General features: G+C 43.2%; 2 protein-coding genes across 6 annotated transcripts in view; one reads left to right on the forward strand and one right to left on the reverse strand.

Annotated features, from left to right (window-relative positions):
- The window catches only part of SCNM1 (sodium channel modifier 1), a 28,813-nt gene extending 21,581 nt beyond the window's left edge, over window positions 1-7,232 (reverse strand). The window contains exons 1-3 of one of the 3 annotated variants that reach the window (XM_068253580.1): window positions 7,148-7,232; window positions 3,401-3,471; window positions 1,361-1,449 (exon numbers count right to left, since the gene is read on the reverse strand). In XM_068253580.1, coding sequence (XP_068109681.1) covers window positions 1,361-1,449; window positions 3,401-3,471; window positions 7,148-7,198 — 211 coding nt within the window. In that variant the 5' untranslated portion in view covers window positions 7,199-7,232. The other 2 variants (XM_068253581.1, XM_068253582.1) reach the window with 2 other exon arrangements.
- Window positions 7,233-7,287: 55 nt separating this feature from the next.
- Window positions 7,288-27,283, forward strand: part of LYSMD1 (LysM domain containing 1) — a 73,163-nt gene continuing 53,167 nt past the window's right edge. For 2 of the 3 annotated variants that reach the window (XR_011023976.1, XM_068253584.1), the window contains exons 1-3: window positions 7,288-7,766; window positions 12,345-12,661; window positions 23,165-23,350. Coding sequence is in view for 2 of the 3 variants with exons in the window: in XM_068253584.1 (XP_068109685.1) it covers window positions 7,596-7,766; window positions 12,345-12,661; window positions 23,165-23,345 (669 nt within the window). In the remaining variant the exon portion in view is untranslated. Of the gene's footprint in view, window positions 7,767-12,344; window positions 12,662-23,164; window positions 23,523-27,283 lie in introns of those variants that run through there. The other variant, XM_068253583.1, reaches the window with a different exon arrangement.

Consider the following 27,283-nt stretch of genomic DNA (forward strand, 5'->3'; position numbering starts at 1 on the left):
ACAAATGACTATGGAAAGGATTAGATTGTGAGCCCCTCTGAGGGACAGTTAAATGACAAAACAATATATTCTGCACAGTGCTGCAGAAGATGTCGGCGATATATAAATACTAAATAATAATTAAAAAAAGAATAAGGTTATAAAAAAAAGCTATATAACAGACTTTTCTTTGCTACTAATGTTCTATGAAGTATCCGTATTACACGTCCAATTCATTATATCATGAGGGGTTTTTGTTTTCCGCTTTAGTGTCACTTTAAGTAAGGAAAGAGTCTCACACAGGGTAATACTGTGAGTAACGGTTGTCTACAACTTTTCTCACTTTGTGTCTCTAAAAACCCCTATCACCCTTCACAACAGTCTATCAGTGCAGTGACTGGCACCTCCCTCTCAGCCCACACTCCCCCTGGCATCCATTGCTATCAAGAGGTATATCAAGCGTTTGGGGGGGAGGGTTCGGGGAGAGGTATAAACATTAGTAGGTAACAGGATCCACAGATCTCCAAAGGCACTACTAGGACTAAAGGATACTTAAAGGAAACCTAAAGTAGAAAACAAAATTTGCCCATTTACTTATCCGGGGCTTCTTCCAGCCTCCTGAAGTCTTCCAGGTACCTCGCTGTCCTCCCCCATTCCGCCGGTGTCTCCTTCCAATGCTGGATACACTGCTCCATGCGTCCTCTACTGCGCTCCCATGGCCAGGAGCACTATGCGATGTAAGCAAGAAGTGCTACTGCACATGCGCAGAATGCTTTTGGCCACTGAAGTGTGATAAAGGATGCACGTACCCAGCGCCACGCATGGGCAGCCGACTCTCACAATAATCTGTAATTTATTTCTATTTAAGTCTCTTGTATAGCGAAGTATTCTCTTTGGCTTGTTTTTATGATGGCTGTGCAACTCACTGCTGGATTTTTCCTCCCTGCTGCTGGTGATTTTCAGCGTGGCGTACGCCTCCTCTGCTGTATACCGACTTTTATTGATTCTAAATGATCAGTAGATGGGAACTGATCTGATCACAAAAACAATAAATAAAAACAAGTAACAGACAAATAGGAACAATAGAATATGGGATTTGTGTTTCACTGAATTAATGTAGCTATTGGCTATACCAGTTATCATTCATTCTTGAGGCAATCTGATTAGTTCTGTGAACACATGTACACATGCACTAATCAGTGCCGAGTGGGTACCTTCAGAAACACGCATAGTGGTGCGCGCTATAGCCGGCCACCGCCATTTACAGTTCAGGACATAGATTCTACGTCCCAAAACACACCAGTGGACTTATTTGGAGGTATAATCTACATCGTGAGACAGAAAAGCAGTTAAACATATAATTGCATACATCAATCCTTACAAGATAAATGTTTTTTCCCAGTGCGATGGACAGAAAGGATGTCAATGGTGTCGAAGACAGGTCTGTGATGACACACACTGCAGGCATATCTGAAACCAATCACACAATGTCAGAAAAAAATTAGATTTCTATACACAGCTCACAAATTTTAGGTCATTTAACAAAAGCGTGAAAACAGAAAACATCACTTTGTCAAAGAAGAAATAAAGCAGAGCTTCCCCCATACAGTGGGAGTATTTCCTGTTTGCACCTGCAGAAGCTGCTCTGATAACCAGCATAAACAAAAGATGGAAATGGGTACACAGTTTTATCATGATGTTCGGCAATGGGTAGTCTCCCATAACAGGAAAGACGATAACATTGATTAATGTTGAATCTAGTGATTGCAGTAGTTAATCTTATTTTCCAATTACATATCAAATCTTTTAAAGCACCCCTGAAGAGGTGGAGAAACAAATGAACTAAAGCAAATCTGAAGCGAAAATAAACATATGAAATAATTAATTGTATATGTAGTACAGCTAAGAAATAGAACATTAGTAGCAAAGGTAAGTCTCATATTGTTTTCCAGTACAGGAAGAGTTTAAAAAAACGTAATTATCTATGCAAAAGAGCTTCTCTGAGCTATTCGACCAACTGGGTCGAAAACAGTGCTGTTTTCTGAAGCACTTAAACAGCTAAGAAACAATGACAGGCAGCTTGAGATAAGGTTTTACTGCAGGAATGTTCAAAGGGTCTATATTTCTGCTTTGTGTTATTGATTAAAAGACTGTGTGGTTTTAAAACTGCAACTGTGACAGCATGGTGCTAATGATGCTATGTTCTAAAAGAAAAAGCTATATATGGTAACTGAAAATAAAAACATGAAACTCTTTTCTTTGCTACTGATGTTCTATTTATTATCTGTACTACACATACAATTCATTATATCACAAGTTTTTTTTCGCTTCAGGTTTGCTGTAAGCCCATGGTAAACTAGATTACCTAATCCTTTGCCTCCCGAGGCTGCTTCTGGTCTTCAGGTTCCATCCCATTTCAGGTTTCTTGCTTCTGTCCAGCCTCCTGGAAGTTACTATAAGGGTTCTGAACTGCACATGCGCAGTGAAGGGAAAAAAAAAAAAAAAAAAGCTTCCTTTTGCTTTGCATAACTGTTTCTGAATTATTTATCACTGCTGGGGAAGAGGGGGAATGGGGAGGGGACGGACGGACTTCAAGGAGGAGATTCAAAGAGGGGAGCCAGTTGAATATGAAGAGGACCAGGGAACAGGAAAGACTCAAAAGCCTATGAGCAACGTCTGGAGGCTAAAGATTAGGTAATATGAGAGTCTGCTGCATTCTTTACTCATTACGCATGCGTTTGCATCCGTGACTACACGTGCAAAAAAGGGAAAATTTTTCATATGTTTACATCGAAAGCGAAGGGGGAGGAAATTATCCAATATGCTAGTTGCATACAAACAATTGCACAGAATTTTCTTTTTTTTCCCGTGTGAACAACTCCGCTAAAAAAAAATAAATAAAAAAAAATTAAAAAAAGCTGTTGCCCAGAGGGATCAATCTAAATCCTTACTTTATTCACAGCTGTCATCCTATCCACTTGAAACTCCTTACCAAACTCAATCAAGAAAGCTCCATCCCAGGTATGAAAGGCCACATACTTTAGTCTGTCGGTTTTCTCCTCTATGCCTCCCTGCCAATAATTACTATCTGAAACACATCATGCACTTTGATCTCAGTGGGAGAAAGAGCTTATACACACATCCAATTTTGATTGGCCAAATATTGACAAATTTCACCACCTCCATGTAGTATGAGAGCTTACACAAGATGTTCATAGTACAGTATTCAAAATCAGTTTGCCCACATACTACATAGAAATGGTAAAATTGGCCAATCAAAATTGGATGTGTGTACCACAAATCTGGTTGTTGTTGAAACTTTCCAATGTAAATAAACAACCATTTTAGACACGGGACTGAATTAACACCAAAGTCAAATCAAATTCTAAAACACTGATTTCAGTATTTGGTAATAACACACCTTCCATTCTTAAGTAGTAGAGCTTCATCTTCTGGAATGTAGTTGGCCAACAAGTCAGCAACTCTCCTTTTCTGGAACAAAAAACAAAACTAAAAAACATAGCAGTAATTTTCAGGGTAGCTATAAAACACAAATTAAGGCAGGGTATACACAGATATGGATAGATGTGCTCTGCTTGCATTTCACATAACCTTCAACACTTGAAACCTGAAGAGGCAGGACATGCCTGAGAAAAGTAAAAAATAATTGGCAGGTTAAAGTAAACGTGCGACTTTTAAAAACAAAAAAAAACCCTGGCACATCGTGAGAGGAAAGCCTCTGGATCCTAAAGAGGCTTCCCCCGTCCTCCTACGTCATGTAGCTCAGATGCTGGCACCTGCACAGTAACGTGGACCCACTCACTAATGTGAGCATGGTTTCAGTGAAAGCACTGTAATCTTCTCATAGATATCAAGGGGAATAGACTGACTAATTTATTTGTAGACTCTCTAAATAAGCTTCACAATCCAAGAAGGAATTCCTCTAGCAGAAGACAAAATGTTCCCATAAATTTCAACACTTATAGAATGTAATGTTTCTCAGGACTAGGTCACAGCTTCATGAAAATATTAAAAGAAGCGCCTCAGTCTGAGTGCTTACCCTGAGCGGAGGTAATTCTATTTCATTTTAGTGCAGCTGAAACTTAAGGACTCATTTCCAGTAGAAGCTGCAGCCGTTTCTGATTCAGCCTCGTCTCCTGTTCTGCTGCAAAGCTGCAGCCCGAATCACAGCATGCCATTCAGATTTGCAGTGCATCTGGACGGCAAGCCATGAAAGGGATAGGCAGCTTTTCCACGCCTCTCCCCCCTGCGGGGAAACGCTGTAGATTAGGCCCAGATTCAGGTGTAGCAGAAATAGGTCCTAAGTCTCAGGGTTGTTTTCACCCCAAGTGCAGATGTTTTTTTCCTTGATTTTGTTCTATCCCACAGGGAGCAATTGTTTTTTAAACCTGTGTCAGGGTTGTTCTACCTACCTGCTTGAGGTGGCCACTGCTGTGGCACACTTTTGTGCGATTCATTGTTCACATCTATCTCCCTCCTGAGGTAGATACACTATATTGGCTCTCCCTTTTCTTCATTTTCAGATTTACTGCTACACGATTTTGAATAGAATGGTTGTGTGTTGCATCTTGACAAACTGATCTTGGTGATGAGGCTGCATGTCATTCAGGTAGCAATACTGCTGCAATGTCTTCTCCCTCAGCAGTACAAGGAATGGAGAAAGTATCTTTATGGAGCATACAATGTGGAAGAATGTCCCACCTCATTTTGATGCCATACACAGCATTATTGAGGGAGGCACCATATTGAAAGAACATATGGAGCTCGGAAGTGGAGAGAGCTCCTGTTTAATTCAAAATAGGTCTCAAATGGCAACTGCCCCCAAGCCCACCAAAATAAGATTTATACTCAAAAGACTTCTCAGACAGGGAAATGCTGAACCCTGCCCATTCAGCCATTAAGAAAGGCAAGGGAATGGTAGGTAAGGGATAATCAATCTCAAGAGCAGGATAGAATATGTCCAGCTGAGGTGAAGAACAAGAGAATGGCTAGGTCTGGAATGTAAGGAAGGGTAGTCCTGATGAAGAGATGCTAAAAATCCATTCCTGCAAATTGCAATGATAGTCTATGAGATCTGCAGATCATCGTACATACATGATTTAACTGACATTCATCTGCAGATCAGATCCACCAGGATGGATTTTCAGATCTGGGGATGATTGCTTGATCTGCAGATGAAGGTCAGTTAAATCATGTGTGTATGATGATCTGCAGATCTCATAGACTATCATTGCAATTTGCAGGAATGGATTTTTGGCAGGAACAGATCTTTTGCAGATTCTGATCTTTTGTGTCTGTACAGCATCTGTGTGTGCAGCATCTTGCAAAGATTTTTTTCTGATGTGGAGTTCAGCTCCATAGAAAATACTGTGTAGAGTATGGCTCTCATACTACATGAAGGGTGGTAAGATTGGTCTGTGATCTTTCATTTTCCAAAGACTATAGTCTGATGTGTGTATGAGCCTTAACTAGATTAGCTAGGCAATTAACAAACAGGCTGTCACTCCAAATCTATGCATATTTGATTGTTGCAGATACAAAGCCGACGTTACAGGACACAGGTTCATCAGAGCAATACATGTCTGTCAATCAATATCCAAAGAAACTTGTGTGTCAAATACCCATACATTTAGAAGTGCCAGCCTATTTGTTTATGACTTACTGAACACAGAGGGTGCTGTCATGAACCCCAAAAAAATTTGACATTAACACTCCGACTAACAGTTAGCTCCTGACTAGATTAGTTGCATGCTAGTTTATGGTGTATCATTCAAACACTACTGATGTCAGAAAGATTAGTAGATTGCCAGGCAACTGGTATTGTTTAAGGTAACCGTGAACTGGGGACAAACCTACTGTAATGTATGAAGCAAGACTCCAACTCCTCAGTTTATGAAACTACAGACTCCTGCAATTACCTTTTTCTCCTAGGAGATAATTTTTTATCCTCAATTTAGAATAACTTTTCAGCACTTTGCGATGGAAAAAGTACCAAACAGTAGGTGAAAAAAGTACCATCAAAATTATTTTTCATATTTGTTTGCTGGTGGTATTAAAGGCATTTTATTGACAAGTCTGAAAATATCACCTAGGAGAAAACACTGGAGAGAAAGTTAATCTCATATGGGCCCAGGTACCCAAAATTTGCTCAAACTGCCCTAGTATGAAGCCAATGGTGGGCTAGATTTTAATTTGGTGAGTGTCCTGGTGCTCCTCATTATCCTCAGGGTCCACCATTCCTCCCCAAAAATTACTCTAAGCATTGCAAAGAGAATTTTAAGCTACGCAGGTGCGAGTTTCTAACTGTGCCTGCACAGTGAAAGAAAACGCTCATAGACGAGTGTTTGCTTGTGCTGTATACACTGACTCGACTACCACTGCCAAGCAGAACTTCTTTGAAAAATATTTGACTGGAGGATCCTGTCAAATATTTAGAGGACCTGGAATGGGGAACAGGGATCCCGAGGACAACAAGCAGCGCCAGGACACTCACTAAATGGTAATCTAGCCCATATGTGCTTTATGGTTCTTGCTCCTGGATCAAGGTTACTTTAACTAGCTTGAGACCGCAGAATAGGAATCTATACCTCTTGAGAATGTACATCTCTGATGGGTCATAGGTTTTATGCCGTGGCTTTTCGCAATCCAGAGCAGTTTGCTGCAGCAGCAGATTCAGCTGTCAATGTGACAGCTGAGTTTCCTCCTATGGGTAAGGAGCCAGTTTCATTGGTTCCTTACCTGGTGATCACTGTGAGGACAATGAGCAGCATCTGGGCACTCAGGAGTAAGTCATCTAGTCCACCCGGAGATTTATTCACTTTCACCAATTCAAGGGTACTTTAAAAGGAAATTAATATGTTTAGTTGAGATGACCCACGGACGCTTTCTGCCATTTGGTTGTGACCTCCAATTTGTAATAGGAGACGCAGCAGCAAACACTACCGGTATACATTAAATAGATAGACACTAAAATTGCACGTCAGGGCCTATTTGGTTGGTGGCATAAGTAGTGTTTCCTGCTTGATCCCCATTGGTCGGGAGTAAGGCAACATAAATATGGCAGGCTCCATAACTTTACACAGGTTCCCTTTACCCTACAAACGTATTTCCATGAGCAACAATTTAACCATCCTGTATGGACCCTCACCCTCAGTACGTTCAACTGACTCCCATCGGTCCCCTCACGCTTGAATGACATTATTCTTCAGTCGGCTACCGTAGTAGCGTAGCCACGCACTGCACGCCGGGAGATGCAGTGGCACTACCTCAGACACCACGTGACTCATTTTCTGGGAGGTGTAGTTCCTTTCCCAGTAGTCAGAGCGGATGCGGGCCATACACACACTACATACCCCGGCCTGCCTCAGCGCTGTCACTTCTGGCCAGTTGCTGTCAGTGCATTAGAATAGCCACAGTCGGGCTGTCTCTATGGAACCGCCCCAGTTCTACAGGGTCACGTGACGCCTAACATGTACCATTACTTTGAGTGGGTTTTGTTTTGCAGGAGTAAACCCCAAATTGAATTATCAAAGACAGCATATATCATGTGATAGAAGAAAAGGGGAGCCATTGTGACCTGAGTGCACTGTACTGATATGGCATTTTCTACAGGGACAGGGGGTTCTGGGCTGCTCCAAGGCACTAGAACTCGTTCATATGGTAGTCTCGTTCAGACTCCGTATTCACCAGCCAGAATCCGTAAGGTGGAACATCTGGTGCAGCCAGGGGACACCCTGCAAGGACTGGCCTTGAAATATGGAGTCACAGTGAGTAGTGCATTGATTGGTGGCACTCTGGAAGTTGGGGACATGTTTTTGTGTGGCATGCTGTTAACTGTAGCCATGATAACTAAACCAATAACTATTTCACATGGATCTTTTCAATTGCATCAATGGACCTGTGAGATGTGATCACTTATGTTTTAGTTAACTTTTATTTGATTTTGAGGCATCAAAGCAAAAATAAACTACCTTGGTGCATTGGAGGATACTGATTAAATTGGAAGGGAATCTGATCTTGTTCTACTTTAATGAAAGCAGTATGAGTGAGTGAGCTGGTTCAGATACATTCTGAATCTAAGAATTGATTAGAGTTGGAATTCCAAAGGTATATAGATCAATACAGCATTATTTGATGTAGCCATATTGATCATTTAGTCGTACTGGCAAAACTTTCCACATGTGCAGCAATCATTACAACTAGAATGCACTGAGCTTCAAGAATACCCGAGGTGGGTTTGAAGAATATTATCTGCATACAGAGGCTGGATCTGCCTATACAGCGCAGCCTCTGTTGCTATCCCAAACCCCCCTAAGGTCCCCCTGCACTCTGCAATCCCTCATAAATCACAGCCACGCTGCTGACAAACAGCTTGTCAGAGCTGGCTGTGTTTATCTCTATTAGTGTTGTCCGGATCATGAACGATTCAGATCTTTGATCCGAATCTATTTTGTGAGTCGAATCATCCGAATCATCAAAATGAGTGATTTGGATCGAAAAAAGGGCGGGGCAAGGAGCGACAGAGATGGATCGCTCTGTTGGATGGGAGGCAGCATTGCAGGGAGACAGGTAGATGAGAGAGGGGACATGGGTGCCACTGCCAGATATGTGTAGAGCACACATACTGGCTATAACGTGCTGCTCATTATAGGCTGTCTGTTCCGTAGTTGTGCACAGTGAACACATTGGAAGCTTTTGGCTCAGCACAGCTCAGTAACTTTGCAGGCACACTGTGATTGAAAGGCAATATGATGCTCCTGCCCTCGCTCTAAACAGCTGCACTTATCTTCTGGGAATGCTTTGTGGAATGCTTTCTTTCACTGTGCACGTTTGCTTTTAAAGTATACAGATGAGCATATAGGTGAAATATATGTAAAGCATATGATTGCAGCATGTGGGTATTGTGGGCAAACATTTCTGCTCGTCCCTCCTCTGTCCACTCCCTGCCCTCTGTCCATCTTCTCCCTTTCTCTGTGTGTACACCCCCTCCCCTTCTCCTGTCCACAGCAGGGAAAGACCTGTCCTGCTATTCATTTCACCCCCGAATGCTTCGGTAGTAAAATGATCCGAGATTCGGATCAAACATCCGGATCTCTTCAATGATCCGATTCGAATCATCCGGATCATTGAAAAGTTCCGAACTTCCCATCTCTAATCTCTATAGTGTCAGTCTGCTGCTCTCCCCGCCTCCTGCAGAACTCCAATCCCCGCCTGCATCCCTTCCCTCTGCTGATTGGAGGGAAGGGACAAGGGCAGGGACCGGAGCTATGCAGGAGGCGGGGGAGCAGCTGAGACTGACACTACAGATGTAAACACAGCCTCACAGCACGGCTGTGATTTATGAGGGATTGCAGAGTGCAGGGGGACCTTAGTGGGGTTTGGGATAGCAACAGAGGCTGGGCTGTATAGGCAGATCCAGTCTCTGTATGCAGACAACATTCTTTAAACACACCTCGGGTTCTCTTTCAATGGTTGAAGAGAAATTCTAGTTCCTGCTGCCACTCGCCGGTACTCTTCTTAACATTGAGCAGTGCTTCTCATCTGGCATGAGTCTGGCCGTTTTGCACCTTCTGCGCCTTGTACAGTAGCACAGAGCCCCTCTAGAAGGAGCGTCTCTGGCTTACTGCGCAGGCGTGGCTGTACGGCTATGCTTATGCCTGGAGAGTGAAGTTAGCACCCAAAAGCCCTTGTTTTATTCTGGCGGTCCGTACTCGGCGACAGGGGACCAGAGGATGGTGTGGGAAGCCTCTATACGATCCAGAGGCTTCCCTCTTTTTAGGTAATTATATGGTTTTGTACCCGAGGTTCACCTCAAATACTCTTTTAAAGGGAAGGTTCAAGCAAAAAAAAAAAAATGAGTTTCACTTACCTGGGGCTTCTACCAACCCCATGCAGCCATCCTGTGCCCTCGTAGTCACTCACTGCTGCTCCAGTCCCCCGCTGGCAGCTTTCTGACCTCGGAGGTCAGGGCCGAATTGCGTACATTTTTACACATTCCCGCTAGTGCAGGAACATTAACGCATACATTTTTACGCGTTAGTGGTGCAACGCGTAAATTTTTGTTCCTGCACTAGCTGGAATGCGTAAAAATTTATGCAATGTGGCCCAGACCTCCGAGGTCAGAAAGCTGCCAGCGGGGGACTGGAGCAGCAGTGAGTGACTACAAGGGCACAGGATGGCTACATGGGGCTGGTAGAAGCCCCAGGTAAGTAAAACTCATTTTTTTTTTTTGCTTGGACCTTCCCTTTAAAGGGCTCACACAATATAAGTGCTTTTCTGAGCGTTTGCGATTGCTGAGCACTTTTAAAAAATCACTCTCATTCACTTGCATAAGAATCGCAGCGATTGCGTAAAATCGCAGACATGTAAAAATGTATGCGTTCGTGACGATTTTTATGTGATTTTTACCGCGATTTTAATGCAAGTGAATGGGAGCAATTTTTTTTAAAAGTGCTCAGAAAGCACTCAGCAATCGCAAACGCTCAGAAAAGCGCTTATAGTGTGTCTGAGCCCTTTGGTGCATATGCACTATGCACATTGCTGCACGCTGCATTGCTGATTCTGAATGCACTGCCCATGCAATGCATACATTTGAAATCAGCGCGGGAGACTTGGGCGCAGGATACAGCCGGTATATAGCTGATCCTGCTTTTGCACAAGTCCGGGCCGTATTAATTACTATTCCCCCTCCAGGCCGCCATGAATAGTGGGGGAATGATATAATTCGGCTTCCAGCGATTGCTGGAGGCAGAATTATTGTGTTTTTTAAGCAACCTTGGCTCTGTCTTCTGACGGCGCCGACGTTACTCACTGAGCGCTGCTCAGTTGTGATTCCTATTGTAGCCTATGGTGGTGCCGTCTGCGCCCAAATCTAGCAGCGCCGAAAAGCACTGCTCCGCATACAATAATGGGCATGTTTACTTTTCTGTGTTTAAAATGACCAAGTTACTCTAACTCACTTTTCTAGTGTGATCTACAGTGCAAATGTTACATCACAATTCATCATGCTCTGTAAAATAACGTGCATGTTGTAGTGTTCTTTTGTGCCGACATAGCGCAGGTATTATGCAATGCACATAGTTTGAACTTATCCTAAGATTCTCTAAAGCTGGAGAACTGTTGAGAAATTATTTTATACACTAAATGTGTAAACACAAAGGGTGTAAATACTTGTGCTATGCTGTCACTTCAGTGCAACTATTGTATATTGAAGTAGCAACATGCCACATGTTTTTAAAGAGAACCTGAACTGCACCTGTGCAGGCACGGCCGTATTTGTGCTTGAAGAGGTGCGCGGATCCTCCAAAGATTACTGACAAAGGCTTGTTGGTAATCTTTGGGGGTCCGCACTCTGCGATGGGGAGGACAGCGAGGGAAGCCTCATTAGGATCCAGAGGTTTCCCTCTTCTTAGGTAAGCATGTTATTTAGTACCCACACACTTTAAAGCAGTTCACACTGTGAAACAGATCAGTTTTGCATTCCTCCCAACATTTGAAGATGCGAAAGAGGGACACTTAAGCCACACCCCCTGTGTGGCCTAAAGTCATACCCCAGCTTTTGCAAGAGGGTGACAATGGGAGGGAGGAGGGTGCCAGTGGGTGGAAAGGAGGGTGCCACTGGGTGGGGGAGAAAGGTGCCAGTGGGAAGGAGAAGGGTGGAGGGTGCCAATTTGCAGGGTGGAGGGTGCCAATGGGCAGGGAGGAGGGTGCCTTTAGGTGGGGAAGTGGGTGCCAGTGGGTGGAAGGGGGTTGCCAGTGGGTGGGGAGGAAAGTGCCAGTGGGTAGGAGGGGGTTGCCAGTGTGTAGGGAGGTTGGTGCCAGTGGGTGGGGAGGTGGGTGCCAGTGGGTAGGAGGGAGTTGCCTGGTTTGGGGAGGTGGGTGTCAGTGGTTTGGGGGGGGGAGCTAGTGGGTGGGGAGGAAGGTACTAGTGGGTGGGGAGAAAGGTGCTAGTGGGTAGGAGGGGGTTGCCTGGCTTGGGGAAGTGGGTGCCAGTGGGTAGGAAGGGGTTGCTAGTGGGTGGGTAGGAAGTTGCCCGTGGGTGTGGAGGAGGGTGCCACTTTGGCTGGGGAGAAGTATGCCCTGGCAGAGAGGAGGCCAAAAAAAAAAAAAAATTGCATTCTCTCTCTGTTCACCCGGCCGGGAAACAAGGGGGGTGGCGCGGGATAGCGGGAGCGCCCCCCCAAATCAAAACAGTCCCGCAGGATCCGGGACACTTGGGGGGCCTGGTTTTGATTGTAGGCACATTTATATTCCAAGTGTGCTGTGTGCTGCTTTCTTGTAGTATTGTTAGTTTTGTCTACTTTTGTGAAATGACAGATTCACTTTAAGTTGCTGTTTCTCTGTAGATGGAGCAGATCAAGCGAGCCAACCGCCTGTACACAAATGACTCTATCTTCCAGAAAAAATACCTTAGCATACCTGTTCTGGCTGAACCCCCAGAATTATCTAGTGGGACAGAGGATTCGGCTGTTGGCAGTGAGACTGGTGAAGGGTCAATGACTTGTCAGGCAGACAAAGAGCAGAAGAGCAGCACCCAGCGCAGTGCATTGCATGCCAACCACAAGGTCGACGTCTCAGCTAGAGATTTCATGACCAAGTTAGACACAAGGATCCGGGTGTCCAAGAGGGCCGCTGTGAAGAAGATTCGAGAGGTGGATTCCCTGTAAGTCTACTGTTTTTATGGCGTAGCATGCAGGAAGTGCTGAGACCACTTGCAAACACTTACTGTACCCCTGTCATGAAAATGATTGAGTGGTGCTATTGCTGAACTGTTTCTAAAGAAATACAAATTACCTGGCAAAATTTTGATCCTCTGTAATACTTTTTACATCATTCGCTTGCCACAAGTATATGGATCAGGTATTCCTGATCAGCATGTTTGTTCCAAGTGAGTGACTAATAAAGTGTTGCAGACTGGCACTCCCTCTAGCAAAAGTGACAGAGTTTTATCAAGACTACTAGACTCTGGTTGGTTTAGTTACTATTTGATGCAAATGGTAACAAAACCAACCAGATGAAATGCTCTGCTTGAGTTGGTAATTTAGATGCAACTTCAAGAACACTTGGGCAAAAACAGATCACAATATTGTAACATTTGACCTGAAATGTAACAATTGTGAGCAAGAAGCCATCTGACACTATAAATTTCAGTAAAATGAAGTTTAAAAAGCCCAGGGACGACTTGTAGTTTGGTATAGCACATTGCAGGGCAAGGACACTGAAAGTAAATGGCGAACTTTCAAACAGACTCCAAATGATTATTGTAGTATCTACAGACGATATAAGTGAGTAGACCTATTACATCTTTGTAAATATTTAATTATTTCTTTTCATGGGACAACACAAAAAATATGACAATTTCATACAATGTAAAGTAAAAAAAAAAACAGTTCTTTTGCAGTCTCTGTGCAGAGACAGGAAACAATGGATGTAAGATCAGTGTATCAAATCCTCCAGAATTTCTTTCCCATGATGGTAAGAGAGAGGGTGCTTTCCAGAGCTACTGTCTCTCGATAGTGGTTTTGGTTTGTGTCTGCAGAAAAGGGAAGAGAGAAAGCCATGGCGAGGGGGGAACATCAGACAAGGCTTAGTGGAGGTGTGACCTCTGCATGCGAGTTCCGACTGCTGGTCAAGCAAGATAAAGTCTCAACACTGCTAATTGTGTCTACTTTAGACACAATTAGCTGTGTCAAAACCTTTTCTAGCTTGACGGGCAGACGGAGCTCACATGCAGATGTAATGCCTCATCTAGACGGAGCGATCCGGCGTCTCGATTAGCCTCCGGATCGCCTCTTCCACCTCCCTGCGCGTGCCCGCAGCGTCCTCGCTTTCCCGCGCGTGCGTCGGATTCGATCCACCCTCGTCCCCGCCGGCGCCGCTTATCTTCCGCTCGATTCCCTGCCATTGTCCCCTCATGGGGAACGAACAGGGAATCGGTGATGGCGAGATCCGACCTGTCGGATCTTATCAATCGAGCCGCATTAGCGGCTCGATTGATAAGCCAAATCGCCGCCGGATCGCTACGTGTAGACGTAGCTTTACCCCTACTCCACAGAGCCTTGGCTCCCCCCTTCCCCCCGGCCATGGTGGACATTTGACAAGAGTAGAGCATGGATGATCTGAGATTTCCTTGCACTGTTATTATCCTGTACTGTACATGCATTTCTTTAGCTAAATTGCCATATACTGTATATAAAAGGTGTTGTACCATAGGAGTGCCTTCATTTTTCTCTTTTCTGCAGATAACAATGTAAAGTAGTTTGAGCACAGTTTGCATAACAGTGTAAGTGTGCTACTCCATCAGAATAACTCATTACACAGCTATTAATGTCTAAAATGCTGTGTGCCCACCATTACTTCCCAGCACTGCTTTAAAGGGAACCTGAAGCAATAAATATATGGAGACTGCCATATTTATTTCCTTTTAAACAATACCAGTTGCCTGGTAGCCCAGCTGATCTATTTGGCTGCAGTAGTGTCTGATTCACACTCCTGAAACAAGCATGCAGCTAATCTTGTCAGATTTGACATAAATGTCAGAAACAACTGATCTGCTGCATGCTTGTTCAGGGTCTATGGCTAAAAGTATTATAGGCAAAGGATCTGCAGAATGGCCAGGTAAATGGTACAGGTAAACTTGTGTAATTTATATTTACTGTTCACGACTCTCTCTTTTACTTAGATAAAAACACTGGCCTGTTAACTATTGCAATCCCCCCCATCCCCAAAGAAAAAAAAACGTGAACATGGGCAAGCTCTAAGTAGGGTAGTTAATACGCGTACGTACAAAAAGGGCGCCTGGACAAAAAGGGCGCGGGGTGTAAACACTAATTAACAATTAATTTTTAATAGCGTTTATAAAAATAGTGTGCTATATTTCGTTTACAAATAATGTTTAACAAATTTATAAATCATTAAATAATGTTTATGAAATCGGAAATTGTGAAAACGTTAATCTTCCCTGTTTCAAAAGTTAAACTTATAATTACGTTTATTAAAAAAACAATAATATATGTTTAATTGTTATAATTGTATATTATTGTGAATAACCTTCATCTATGGTTTGTTCTTATAATAAAATCTGAAAATATTCTTTATAACGATGATATAAATATAACTACGTTCGTAATAAGTGTTGTAAAACATTAGTAATTATTACTAAAATTTTACTAAAACTATACCTAAGCCTACTCTTACACAGAACCCTCCCTGTACCTATTCCTAACCCCTAGACCCCCCTGTTGGTGCCTAAACCTAAGACCCCCCTGTTGGTGCCTAAACCTAAGACCCCCCCTGGTGGTGCCTAAACCTAAGACCCCCCTGTTGGTGCCTAAACCTAAGACCCCCCCTGTTGGTGCCTAAGTAACCCTCCCTGTACCTACCCCTAACCCCTAGACCCCCCTGTTGGTGCCTAAACCTAAGACCCCCCTGGTGGTGCCCAAACCTAAGACCCCCCTGTTGGTGCCTAAGTAACCCTCCCTGTACCTACCCCTAACCCCTAGACCCCCCTGTTGGTGCCTAAACCTAAGACCCCCCCTGGTGGTGCCTAAACCTAAGACCCCCCTGTTGGTGCCTAAACCTAAGACCCCCCTGTTGGTGCCTAAACCTAAGACCCCCCTGTTGGTGCCTAAACCTAAGACCCCCCTGGTGGTGCCTAAACCTAAGACCCCGCTTTATTATGTGGATAATAATGTTTTACTAATTGTGGATGCAAAAAATATTTAGCAATTTACGTTACGTACTGATCGCTTTATTTTGTGAATAATAATGTTTTCGAAACAGTAAGGGATAAAACTTTAAATAATGTTTTAATTAGTTAAATAAGATAAATATGTTTAGTATTTTTATAAACGTTATTCGGCACGGGTGCATTTTATAAACGTAAATCACCACAAGCACACTTATAAATCATTAAAAATCTCCTGGCGCCGTTTGTAAACGTTATTTATGTCCTGCGCCCTTTTTTCCTGCTCGGCGCCCATTAAACGTTATTTATTATGAGAGTGAATGGCGGCGCCCTTTTTGTCCACTAGCGGCCTGCGCCATTTTTTCCCGCTTCTAGTTAATACATGTACCCTTGTTTAACTCATTTCATTTCAAATATGTCAGTTTGGCCCAGTGCACACCAAAAACCTCTAGCAGATCTGCAAAACGCTAGAATATTTTGAAGCAGATTTCAGAGCAATTCTAGGCATGTTTTCTAAACATGCCTAACGTTTTTTGGAGCGTTTTTGTGTAGCAGATTACAAATACTGTTACAGTAAAGCTGTTACTGAACAGCTTCTGTAACAAAAGCACCTGGAAAACATCGTTTTTCGGATATGTTTTCCACTTTCCTATACTTTAAGATTGAAGCAAAAACGCCTCAGAAATCTCAAAAATGCTGCAGCCCCCGAGTTTGTGTTTGTGGAAAAAACGAACCGCTCTAGTGTGCACTTTCCCATTAACTTTCATCATCAGTTTTGCCCCCTGCATGCATTTTAAAAAAACGCGCCAGAACCGCTCTGGTGTGCACCAGCCCTTTGAGTGTGCTGTAACTCTTTTCAGCATTACATCTGCTCTAATTTCTGGAACTGCTTAATATGCAGACATGCAGTTTTCAATGCAGGTAACATTTGAAAAAGTAATTGTTCAACATGTACCTGATTTCCATAAATTGGAATCCTTTTTCACTGCAAATCGGAATCTCGCTGTGATTCTGATCGCCATTTGTATAAGTTTGAAAATGTGATTTACCATTCATCGCATCATAATTTTTGTGTGCAATCGGTATTTGTGTGCTGTAATTGCATCTTTCGGGGGAAGGAGGGGATGCCACATAGGGAAATTGCAAGAAAATCACACCTGGTAACTTTTTGTGTGCTCCCATAAACTATACCTAAGTTGCATTGTAGCAAGTAGTGCAATTGTGTATTTGTAAAAATTGTAACACACACAATAAGGGCCTGTACACACTGCCGCGCTTTTAAAATCGCATGCGATTTTTAAATCGCAAGCCTTCATGAGAATAGGAAAAGCGCATTGCACCAGTGTGTACAGGTCTTCACGATCTTCATTCTTTTTCAAAAGACCTTGCGATTAAAAAGCGCATGTGATTTGAAAAGCGCAGCGCAAGCGCAGCAGTGTGTACAGGCCCTAACCATGGTGGTAAAGGGGCACCGTGATTGCAATGTTAACAGTGCCCCTGTGATATCCAGAATCTTGGAAAAGTGTCTATGACCAGCTTTTTGGGATTACACCGCGTCTAGTAAAAAAAGGCTCTTATGCTGGGGATACACGGTACGTTTCTGTACCGTGTATCGACCAGCTGATCCGGCCAGCTGACAATATTCAGCTGGCCCGATCAAGCCGCCCGACCCCCGCCCGCTCGATCCCCGCCTATGGCAGGGAAGCAAGCGCTGATAAGGAAGCGCCGGCGGGGATCGATCCCCGCGGAGGTGCGGGGACGCGGCGGGAGTCGATCCGGCGGCTAATCAGCCGCCGGATCGACTCGTGTATTCTAGGCATTACAGTTGAAAAAGAAAATCGCTATGTAAGCTTGTAATGTGCTCAGTGAAGAAGTGACTGAGAGCTGGTCCACACTAGGTCCGGAAACGTATCCGTGGCTGCGTTTTTCAAACCTGATGAAAAACGGAGTCCCGGATACTAATGTTCAAAATAGCAGCCAGCCTCACCCAAGTAAAAAACGGATCCGTCTGCGTTTGCGGGGATCCGTTTTCAAAACCTGAACGGAAGGTCCGGATCTGCTGCATTTTCACGCAACGGATCAGGACCACGGATACACGCAGGGGTAGTGAAAGTAATGAGAAAACGCATCTCCAGCTCCACAGGCAAAAAACGGATGTTAAAACGGATAGCCTGAGCTTTATGATTGGCCCAAAAAAATCCTCCCACTCCTTCCTAATGATGGAGACGTTTTCTGTCAGGGAAAAACCTGAACGGAAACTGATGCAAAACTGATGCACTTTCATCAGTTTGCAGTACGGTGGGTACTTCCCCTGATCCGGACTGCAGTGTCCGTCCTGCAACTGGGTCTAGTGTGGACCAGCTCTAAATGCATTTAAAAAATACAGTTTTAATACTGGATTCTGCCTTCATTTTATATTATACTAATCATATTTTCATTCATATTATGTTATTATTCTATCCTTAAGCTGCTTTCCTGCTTTGTTAAAAGACCACTATCGCGAAAAATGTTACATTTTAAAATACATGTAAACACATACAAATAAGATGTACATTTCTTCCAGAGTAAAATGAGCCATAAATTACTTTTCTTCTATCATGCTGTCATTTTCAGTAGGTAGTAGAAACCTGACAGAACTGACAGGTTTTGGACTAGCTCATCTCCTCATGGGGGTTTTTCAGGGCTCGTTCACACTAAGGGCGTTTTTGGCCTTTTTTCAAGCGCAGGTGATTTTTAAAATCGCCCACAAAACGCTTGTGCAATGAATCTCTATGAGAAGGTTCATATCAGCGCGGTTCGTGCGCTGTGTGTGCAGCAAAGCGGTGTCCGAACCATTTTTGGGTCTAGAGATGGACTAGACAAAAACCTGTCGGTTCTGTCAGATTTCTTCTGCCTACTGTAAGTAACAGCAAAATGGGAGAAAAGTAATTTATAGCTCATTTTAATGTGAGAGAAACAAACTTATTTGTATATGTTTACATATATTTTTAATTTTAAATTTTTTTGTGATAGTGGTACTTTAAGTAAGCATGCAGGGAATGGACTGTGCACAGTCTGTGTATTTTCAGAAGGGAGAAGGCAGAGGACACTGGGAGGGTTATGCTGATCAATTTGTGTCCATGTTTAAAAAAAAACCTGTATTCTTTGTATTATTCATCATGAAGAAGTCCTATTTACGAATTACACTGCAGCCATCGTATTGATTCACGTGGCGTTTATTTTTGTGACAGGTCCTTTTGAGTTTTTTAGACACTGCAACTGTAGGTTTTGTAGCTATCTGGCTTTTAGAAAAGTGTTTCTCTGCTCACTTTGATAGATTCCTGTTTTTATTTGCGACAGAGATGTCAGGAAGGAAATGGGCAGCACAGACGTCATATTTCATAATAAGAAGTAAAGTTGATATAGCAGTTGCTGCAGTTTCAGCAGTGCCTTATTCCATACAGCACTTGCTTCAGTGTGTACAGTAACATCTCAGTTACGTAATATGACAGCTAACCCGAGACACCAGGGAAACAGAGCCTTCAAAACAAAAATGTGCCTTCTTAAAACAGAAGGTTTTTGCGATTATTCCGGTTGGAGTGAGCATTTGATGTCTCCAACAGTGCATCACTGCTGAATATGCAAAGCATCCCTTTGTTGTCACTGAAAGCTAAACGCACCTCTGGAACCGCTACAATGCCATTCTTTATTGTTTTAGTCACAATAATCCAACATGCATAAAGACTTTTTCAGACTGGTCTGTCCTCATCATTGCATGGCATGGATTAATGTGGCTCTATGTAGTAGGACTTGAAACACCCAGAGTTACATGTCATCCATAGAGATGGCCATTTTCGGTTCGCGAGCTTCCTCAAAAGTTCGGTTCGCAGGAACTTTTGCGAACTGCAATAGACTTCAATGGGGAGGCTAACTTTGAAAACTAGAAACATTTATGCTGGCCAGAAAAGTGATGGAAAAGATGTTTCAAGGGGTCTAACACCTGAGTTTTTTCAGTGACTACAAGAGGGAAATTTTATTTTCCAAAAAGACCTGGGAAAATCGATTTTAAAATTCTCCTTCTGACCGTGGGAAAATTAAACGCCTGCCGACTTTAGCGGTTAATAGCAAAGCCCCTTTAAAAGCTAGAAACACCAAAATTGATGGGAATGTTAAGAAGAACAGTGGAAAAAGACCTTATACTTTTTAAGAAAATTGATTTTAAAGTTTCAAAGAAAAAAGAGCCGATTCATTAAAAAAGAACCGATTCATTAAAAAGAACCGTCTCATTCATGAACCATTAGTATAGCTTAGAATGCGTCCTGTGCAGGACCTATAGCTGCCGGCTCCCACTGTCTCTCCCCACCTGCCTTCACCTGTCACCCTCACCTAGGCTGACACTCGGCATTGTAGGGACTTTTAGGGGGCTCAGGACTGGTAAGCTTGTTTTTTTGGCAATGATGCCGGTGACGAACGTAAATCGCCACCATGTCCGTTAGCAAAGTCTGAAGCTCACGACATGTCGCATGCAGGTAGAAGGCATATTGTTGTACTTGCACTCCAACGTTGGGTTCCCTACATCTCTGCAAACCACAGTAATGGGGGTGCAAAAGTGCTAAAATCTCCCATAGGCTTTCAGTGGGGCCTAGGTTTTGAGGGTACAAAAAGTGCAGGTTTCTGCCGAACGGTATGGCTAAACGACTCCAAATTTTCAGGCTTTGTATGGAGTTTAAGGGGGCTCAGGGCTGGTGAGTTAATTTAATTTTTTTTATTTTTATGTGCTGAGTGTGGGAAATCTGGAAAAATAAATAAATAAAAACCACGTGGGGTCCTACCTACCGAGCTCTCTGTAACCCCTTGTCCCCCATGCAGGCTGGGATAGCCAGAATGCGGAGCCCTGGCCGCGTGGGGCTTCGCACCCTGAGCTATACCAGCCCGCATGGTCCATTGTATGGGGGGGCTCTGGGGGAGAGGGGCGGCCAAGCCTTCCCCTCTCCCCCCGAGCCCTTGTCCAATCCCTGGACAAGGGGCTCTTCCCAAACCCCGGTGCCCTAGGAGGAGGTGGGGCGACGACTCCCTGAGGGGGGTTCATGGTGGCATCTGGGAGTCCCCTTTAAGAGGGGGCCCCAGATGCCCACCCCCCTCCCAGGAGAGATGAGTATAGGGGTACAAAGTACCCCTTACCCATTTCCACAAAGGGTTAAATGAAATAAAAACACAACCACAAAAAAAAAATCCTTTAATGTTCTTTATTAACCAGAAATACTTACCTGTACCTTTAAAATAATTTTCCCACATCAATATCCTCGGTAAACGATCCAACGAATACAGTATGCTCTTATCTTGCGATGTTCAATTAAGTTGATTGAAGATCTCCGACGCCCCCCACATAGCAGAGAATGCGTCCTTTGGGACGCATAGCTGCCGGCTCCCGCTGTCTCTCCCCACCTGCTTCACCTGTCACCCTCACCTAGGCTGGCACCTGGTGCACCCAATGCAGGACGTCCATACAGGACGTGCAGCTATACATCCTGCACAGGACGCATTCTAAGCTATACTAACGGTTCATGAATGAGCCGGTTCTTTTTTAATGAATCGGTTCTTTTTTAATGAATCGTCTCTTTTTTCTTTGAAACTTTAAAATACATTTTCTCAAAAAGTATAAGTTCTCTCTTTTTCCCACTGTTCTTCTTAGGGCCCTTTCACACCAGAGGGCTTTTTCGGCGTTTTAACGCCAAGGCCGAAGTTGGCGTTTTCCTAGGTAAAAGAAAGTCCATAGACTTTCATTTTACCATTCACACTAAACGCTGCGTTTTGGAGCGTTGCGTTTCAACGCTCCCAGGCGCTTTTTCTGGGCCTACCGCGGCGTTTCTCATTACAATTGACTGTAATGTAGAGGCGTTAAAACGCCTTCAAAACGCCTGCAGCCAAAACGCAGCGTTTTAGCCTTTCACCGCTGCCTGTAGTGTGAAAGAGCCCTTAACATTCCCTGCAATTTTGATGTTCCTAGCTTTTAAAGGGGCTTTGCTATTAACCGCTAAAGTCAGTGGGGGTTAATTTTCCCTCGGTCAGAAGGAGAATTTACATTTAAAATTTAAAATCGATTTTCTCGAAAACTATAAGGTCTTTTTGAATTTTTTTCCTCTTGTAGTCACTGCCCTCTTCTACATACCCTGCAAATTTGGTGTTTTTACTATGTAAAGGGACTTTGCTATTAACCGCTAAAGTCGGCGGGCATTAAAGTCTATGGGAAAAATGCGAACCAAACTTTTTTGAAAAAAAGTTCATGGTTCACTGTGAATACGAGCCACCGAAGTTCGCCGGCGAATTGTTCGGGCCATCTCTAATCATCTAGAAAGCTCATGAACCAAAACTCCTAAAAGTGTGTAAGGGGCTAAAAAGGACCAAAAAGCCGTCTTACTATTGCTAAAATGCTATACAATACAGAGATTTGCCTTCTTAAAACATAGGTATTTGCAATTATGCAGGTTGGAGTGAGCATATGATGTTTCCCACAATGCATCACTTCTTAGCCTTCAAAAATTAGTCAGCGAGCTTGATGGGACCCTCATGAGTGTCCTCAATAGGAAAAGTGGGGCAATAGTTCCCTCAGCCTCACCTTGCACATAAGATTGCTGTCCTGAACACTGGCAAATCTAAGCGCCGCTCTGCTGAGAGAGGGGTGAGAAGCAATGTTAACCATTAACCTTTGACCACATACACACATATCTGCCACCTCATGTTTTTCAGCAGAAGCATGATCTACACAGCAGTTCTGCAGTGCTCCGACAGAATGATGCAGATTAGTAAACACACGATTTAAGGTCCTTTTGCACTTTGTATGTTGCTGCCGAAAAGTCGCACTGCGCTTAGATATGCATTACGACGATACAGTGAGGCCTACAGTACAAGTAAAGTATCCTTCACTGCCACTGTAAACACGCGCAATCATGGAAAAACCGTCCTGGTCCGCCCACATAAAGTCCAGTTACAGCAGGATGTCCAGTGTGTAGATCTAGTTCTCTTTGCTTCTTCCTGTAGGACAAAAACATTGGGCCCCATCCAATTCACTTTTCTCCTTATTGAAGTTTTCTCCTAGGAGATTTCACATTATAAATAAATGCCATAGCTGCAGAATGCTTCGCTAGCCTACAGGCTATACTAATAATAGTGCTGTATCTGTACAGAGCTTGACCCTGAACTGTAGCCCACTCCCTAGTTTTTGTGGAAGCGAATTAACATAGCTCTATATTTTTGGGTTGTGGGAGGAAACCACAGTGCCCAGAGGAAACTCACAGAAACATGGGTAGAACATACAAACTCCATGCAGATAATGTTCTGGCCCATATTCACAGCAGATACCCAGCATTACTAAGTGAGAATGCTAACCACTATGCCACCGTGCTGCCCTTGCTAAACCCCTGAAATGCAATCCGTTTCTTGTGTTGTGTCACTCCTCTGAAACTCATGCCAGTCTTTTCCTTTCTTATTCTTCTCTTGCAGGGGCGCTGAGGAATACACAGCACCAAGTGCAGTTGAAGGCTACCAAAATCCTCGTGCTGGCCAATCACAAGAAAGTTCCCCACAAACTCAGCAGCGCTCCCTCCTGGGGCCCATCCCCTTAACAATAACCACTCGTGCATCAGCTATCCGAGATCATGAGGATGAAATATTTAAGCTCTGACCTATGTGGGTTTTAATTTTTTTGTATTTTTTTTGTAATTGTCTGACTTCTTTTGTAAATGTTTTTAATATGCTGCCTGCTGTATCATAGCTGCACTGAGCTGTCCTGATGAGGTCCTGGAATAGTTCAGTCTTGTCATATTTATGTCCCATTACTTTAAAAACTTTCTAGAGAATCCGTTCATGTATCCCCAGCAGTTTTGTTGAAGAAAAGTAGTTTTTTGTTTTTTTTAATTATTGGAAAACCATAAGCCGTGTGATTTGTTGACATTGTCATGAAGGTAGTAGTCTTAAAAGACCACCCCATTCAAATCTCATACATCATGTTTTATAGATACTGGAGAGAAAATGAAAATCAAATAAGAAATATGCTTAAAAACCCAAATTTCCACCTAATCAATAGTGCTGCTATGATGCAGTAATCATTTTGCCCCTTTGGAGATATCTGAAAACTCCTGGCCCCCATTGTACATGTTACATTGTTATATAGGTTGGAAAAAGGCCTGTCTTTCAAGTTCAACCTCTTGAGCCTCACTGCACCTCGATCAAGGGCGTCCAGCAAGCTCATGGTGACTCAGAACTTGTAGGAGTGTGTAAGGGACTAAAATGGACCAAAAAGCCCTCTTACTAAAATGTTCTGCAAAACATACATTTTAAGAAAAAAAGAAAAGCCAAAAAGTCAGAAACTATCTTCTTGAAGGGATCAAAGAGTTATCATCCCACACCTATCTATCATAGCTGGGGAAGCATCCCAGCCCCCTTTAAGTGCAAGTATAGAATTTACCTTAGGCCTCTTGCACACTACATGCGATTCCGATTTAAAAAAAAAATGTTTATACGATCCGATTTTTGATTGCGGTTGGAAAAAAGTACATGCTGCTACGTTCGGAATAAAAATTCGGATCATATAAAAAATCGGAATCACATGTAGTGTTAAAGAGGAACTCCAGTGAAAATAATGTAATTTAAAAAGTGCTTCATTTTTACAATAATTATGTATAAATTATTTAGTTAGTGTTTTCACATTGTAAAATCTTTCCTCCCTCTGATTTCAATTCTGACATTTATCACATGGTGACATTTTTACTGCTGGCAAGTGATGTCAGTGGAAGGAGATGCTGCTTGCTTTTTTGGCAGTTGGACCCAGCTGTAAACAGCTGTTATTTCCCACAATGCAATGAGGTTCACAGACAGGAAACTGTAAGGACCATGGTCCTGACATCCCACTGTGAGAGGGGTTTTACCACAATATCAGCAATACAGAGCCCCCTGATAATCCGTTTGTGAAAAGGGTAAAGACTTATCATGGGAAAGGGGGTACCAGCTACTGATTGGGATGAAGTTCATTTCTTGGTCACGGTTTCTCTTTAACTATATCATGTGGTAAGATATTTCACTCTTACTATGATGTACTCCTTCCCTTTCTAAACATTAGGCAACATATTATTTTCTTTCTCCATGAGTTTCAGTCCTAGGGATAAAAAGCTAATTTGTCAAGCTGTAATAGATAATAATCATTGGGTAATAGAAACTCCAAAGTATATGTGAAAATAGAACTATAAATCTATAAAATCTATAATATATAAAAATAAAAAGTGAGATGACAAAAAGTCTTGTGTAGATAAGCAACGAATGGCTGATGACTAATGGCAGTACCAAAAGATCTGCCTAGTCACATGATCTTTCCTGATGTAAGTGACAGGCAACAGGTTTTTTCCTTGACAAAAATGTTGTTTAATGCTAGGTACACACCATACAATCTTCTGTTAGATTTTCTGTTAAGGTACATACACACGTCTGATTTTTCCAAACGACCGGTCGTTCGGACGTCTAATCGGGCGTGTGTACAAACGGTCGTTTGGCTGATAAGGCTGATTTTGACGGATCCGCTAAGTGGATCTCTTTCTTGATTGGAAGTAGATTGGAAAGGCTGGAAAATATTGATCCAAATACAGGCCATCATTCCGTATGTACATCAGATTCTGGTAACATTTTTCCTCCAGTCAAAAAAAGAATCGATATTTGAAAAAAACGTCAAACTTATACAGGTAGTCCCTGGTTAATGAATGAGATAGGGACTGTAGGTTCTTTCTAAACCTGAATCTGTTCTTAAGTCGGGACACTGTGCCATCTCTGTCCCCTGTACCTCCTCTGTGCCCCCCTGGGCCTCCAGTGTCCCCCTCTGTGTCACATCTGCCCTCTGTACCTGCTTATACAATTTAAAAGCCATTTTTTCTTTGAACTTTTTAAAATCGATTTTCTCAAAACTACAAGTCCAATTGATAATTTAAATTTAATTGTAATTTTTTTTACTTGTTCCCCTGGAAACACAGAATCCATGCCGTATCAGCGGGTTGCTCGTAAGTTGGGCATTTGTAAGTCGGGGACTACATATCCGATCAATGTCATTCCTGAATATTGATCAGATCTCTTGCTCCAATGGGATCTTTAAATTGGATCTGAGATGAAAATCTAACTATAACAAGTTACTTCTCTATATATCTTCTCTAAAGTTTAGATCGTTTACACAGCATATCTAGCTGCAAACAGCTTCAAAAGTTTATGATTATTTATTCCTGTGATACAATGAGGGCAGCCTGTTTGTCACATTGTCACAGGCTGAGGGCTGGAGATGCTATTAGCTTGCCTGTGTGTAAATTCAGTCCCATCTACTCCACCCTTCTCCCCTCTGCCTCTGAAATCAATGGCTAGTAACCTCCTCCTCCTCCTACCCAGACAGAGCTCCCATAAGCCCTTGCTACAGTGCCAAGGCACAAAAGGAGCTGTGGGTGAGGCTTGTTTAGTTTATAAGGAATTAGAGTATTACATCAAAACAAAACAAAATATTTGGCTTGAGGAATGCCCTATAAACTATATGAAAGGAACACAATTATGCAATGAGTAAAAGTTTATCTCAGATCCACTTTAACCTGCTGGGCGTTTCGATTAGGTTTTTAATACCTCATTTTTAGCTACATGATACCCCCCTCCCCGCCGTATCCCTCCCACCCCTCTTATCGCTGCCGGCGCCTATGCCCGTCAGGAAATCCCGTTCTGAACGGGATTTCCTTGAGGGCTTCCCCGCAGCCTGGCAGCGATTGGCCAGGCTGCGCACAGGGTCTGCGGGGGGGGCCCTCTTTCGCGGCGGATCGGCAGCGAGCGGCGGCGATCGGGTAGGACACGCAGCAAGCAAAGTGCTTGCTGCGTGTTTTAAAAAAAAGATTATTAAAACCGGCCCAGCAGGGCCTGAGCGGTGGCCTCCGGCGTCTCTGGACGAGCCTAGCTCGTCCAGAACGCTAGGGATGTTAAATGCAAATTGTACAAAATGTACTAGGTCTTTAGCTGGTTATACACTATACAACCTTTTTGCCCAATTAGATATTCTATTAGACAAAAACATCTTATTGAACAAAAATTGTGTTTCCATCAGCCCCGATCAACAATAACCATTCATGGTGATATCGGTTGTTGACTAGCGATGAGGTTGTATATTTTATGGCCGCTTTATACAGGAAAAGATGGCCTGGATTATTTATGGCAGACAGAAGATTTTATCACTGGTTTTTAGAAAGGGCTTCTTTACAGTAAGAGTGGTTAAGGAAAGGAATATCTTCCCTCAGGAGCTAGTTATGGCAAATTCTCTATCTGCACTTTAAAGAGAGTCTGAGGCCATAAAAAATAACTCTTTTTTTACTGGCCATTTATCTTCAGCAATAAGATCATAGATGAAACGCCACATTCCCACGGCAGAACAATGTCTTTCCCAGAACGTCATTGGACAGCACCCGTGGATGAGACCTGTCTCCCTCCCCACCGTGGACAGGAACTGCAATAAAAGAGATTTGCATAACAGATAGGCAGCTGTATATATATGAGTAACTCACCCTAATGCCTCAGTTCAGTTTCCTGTCCCGGACGGGATGCGGAGGGAGAGGTCTC

This window comes from Hyperolius riggenbachi, chromosome 9, assembly GCF_040937935.1.
Source record: "Hyperolius riggenbachi isolate aHypRig1 chromosome 9, aHypRig1.pri, whole genome shotgun sequence".
Classification (NCBI taxonomy): Eukaryota; Metazoa; Chordata; class Amphibia; order Anura; family Hyperoliidae; genus Hyperolius; species Hyperolius riggenbachi.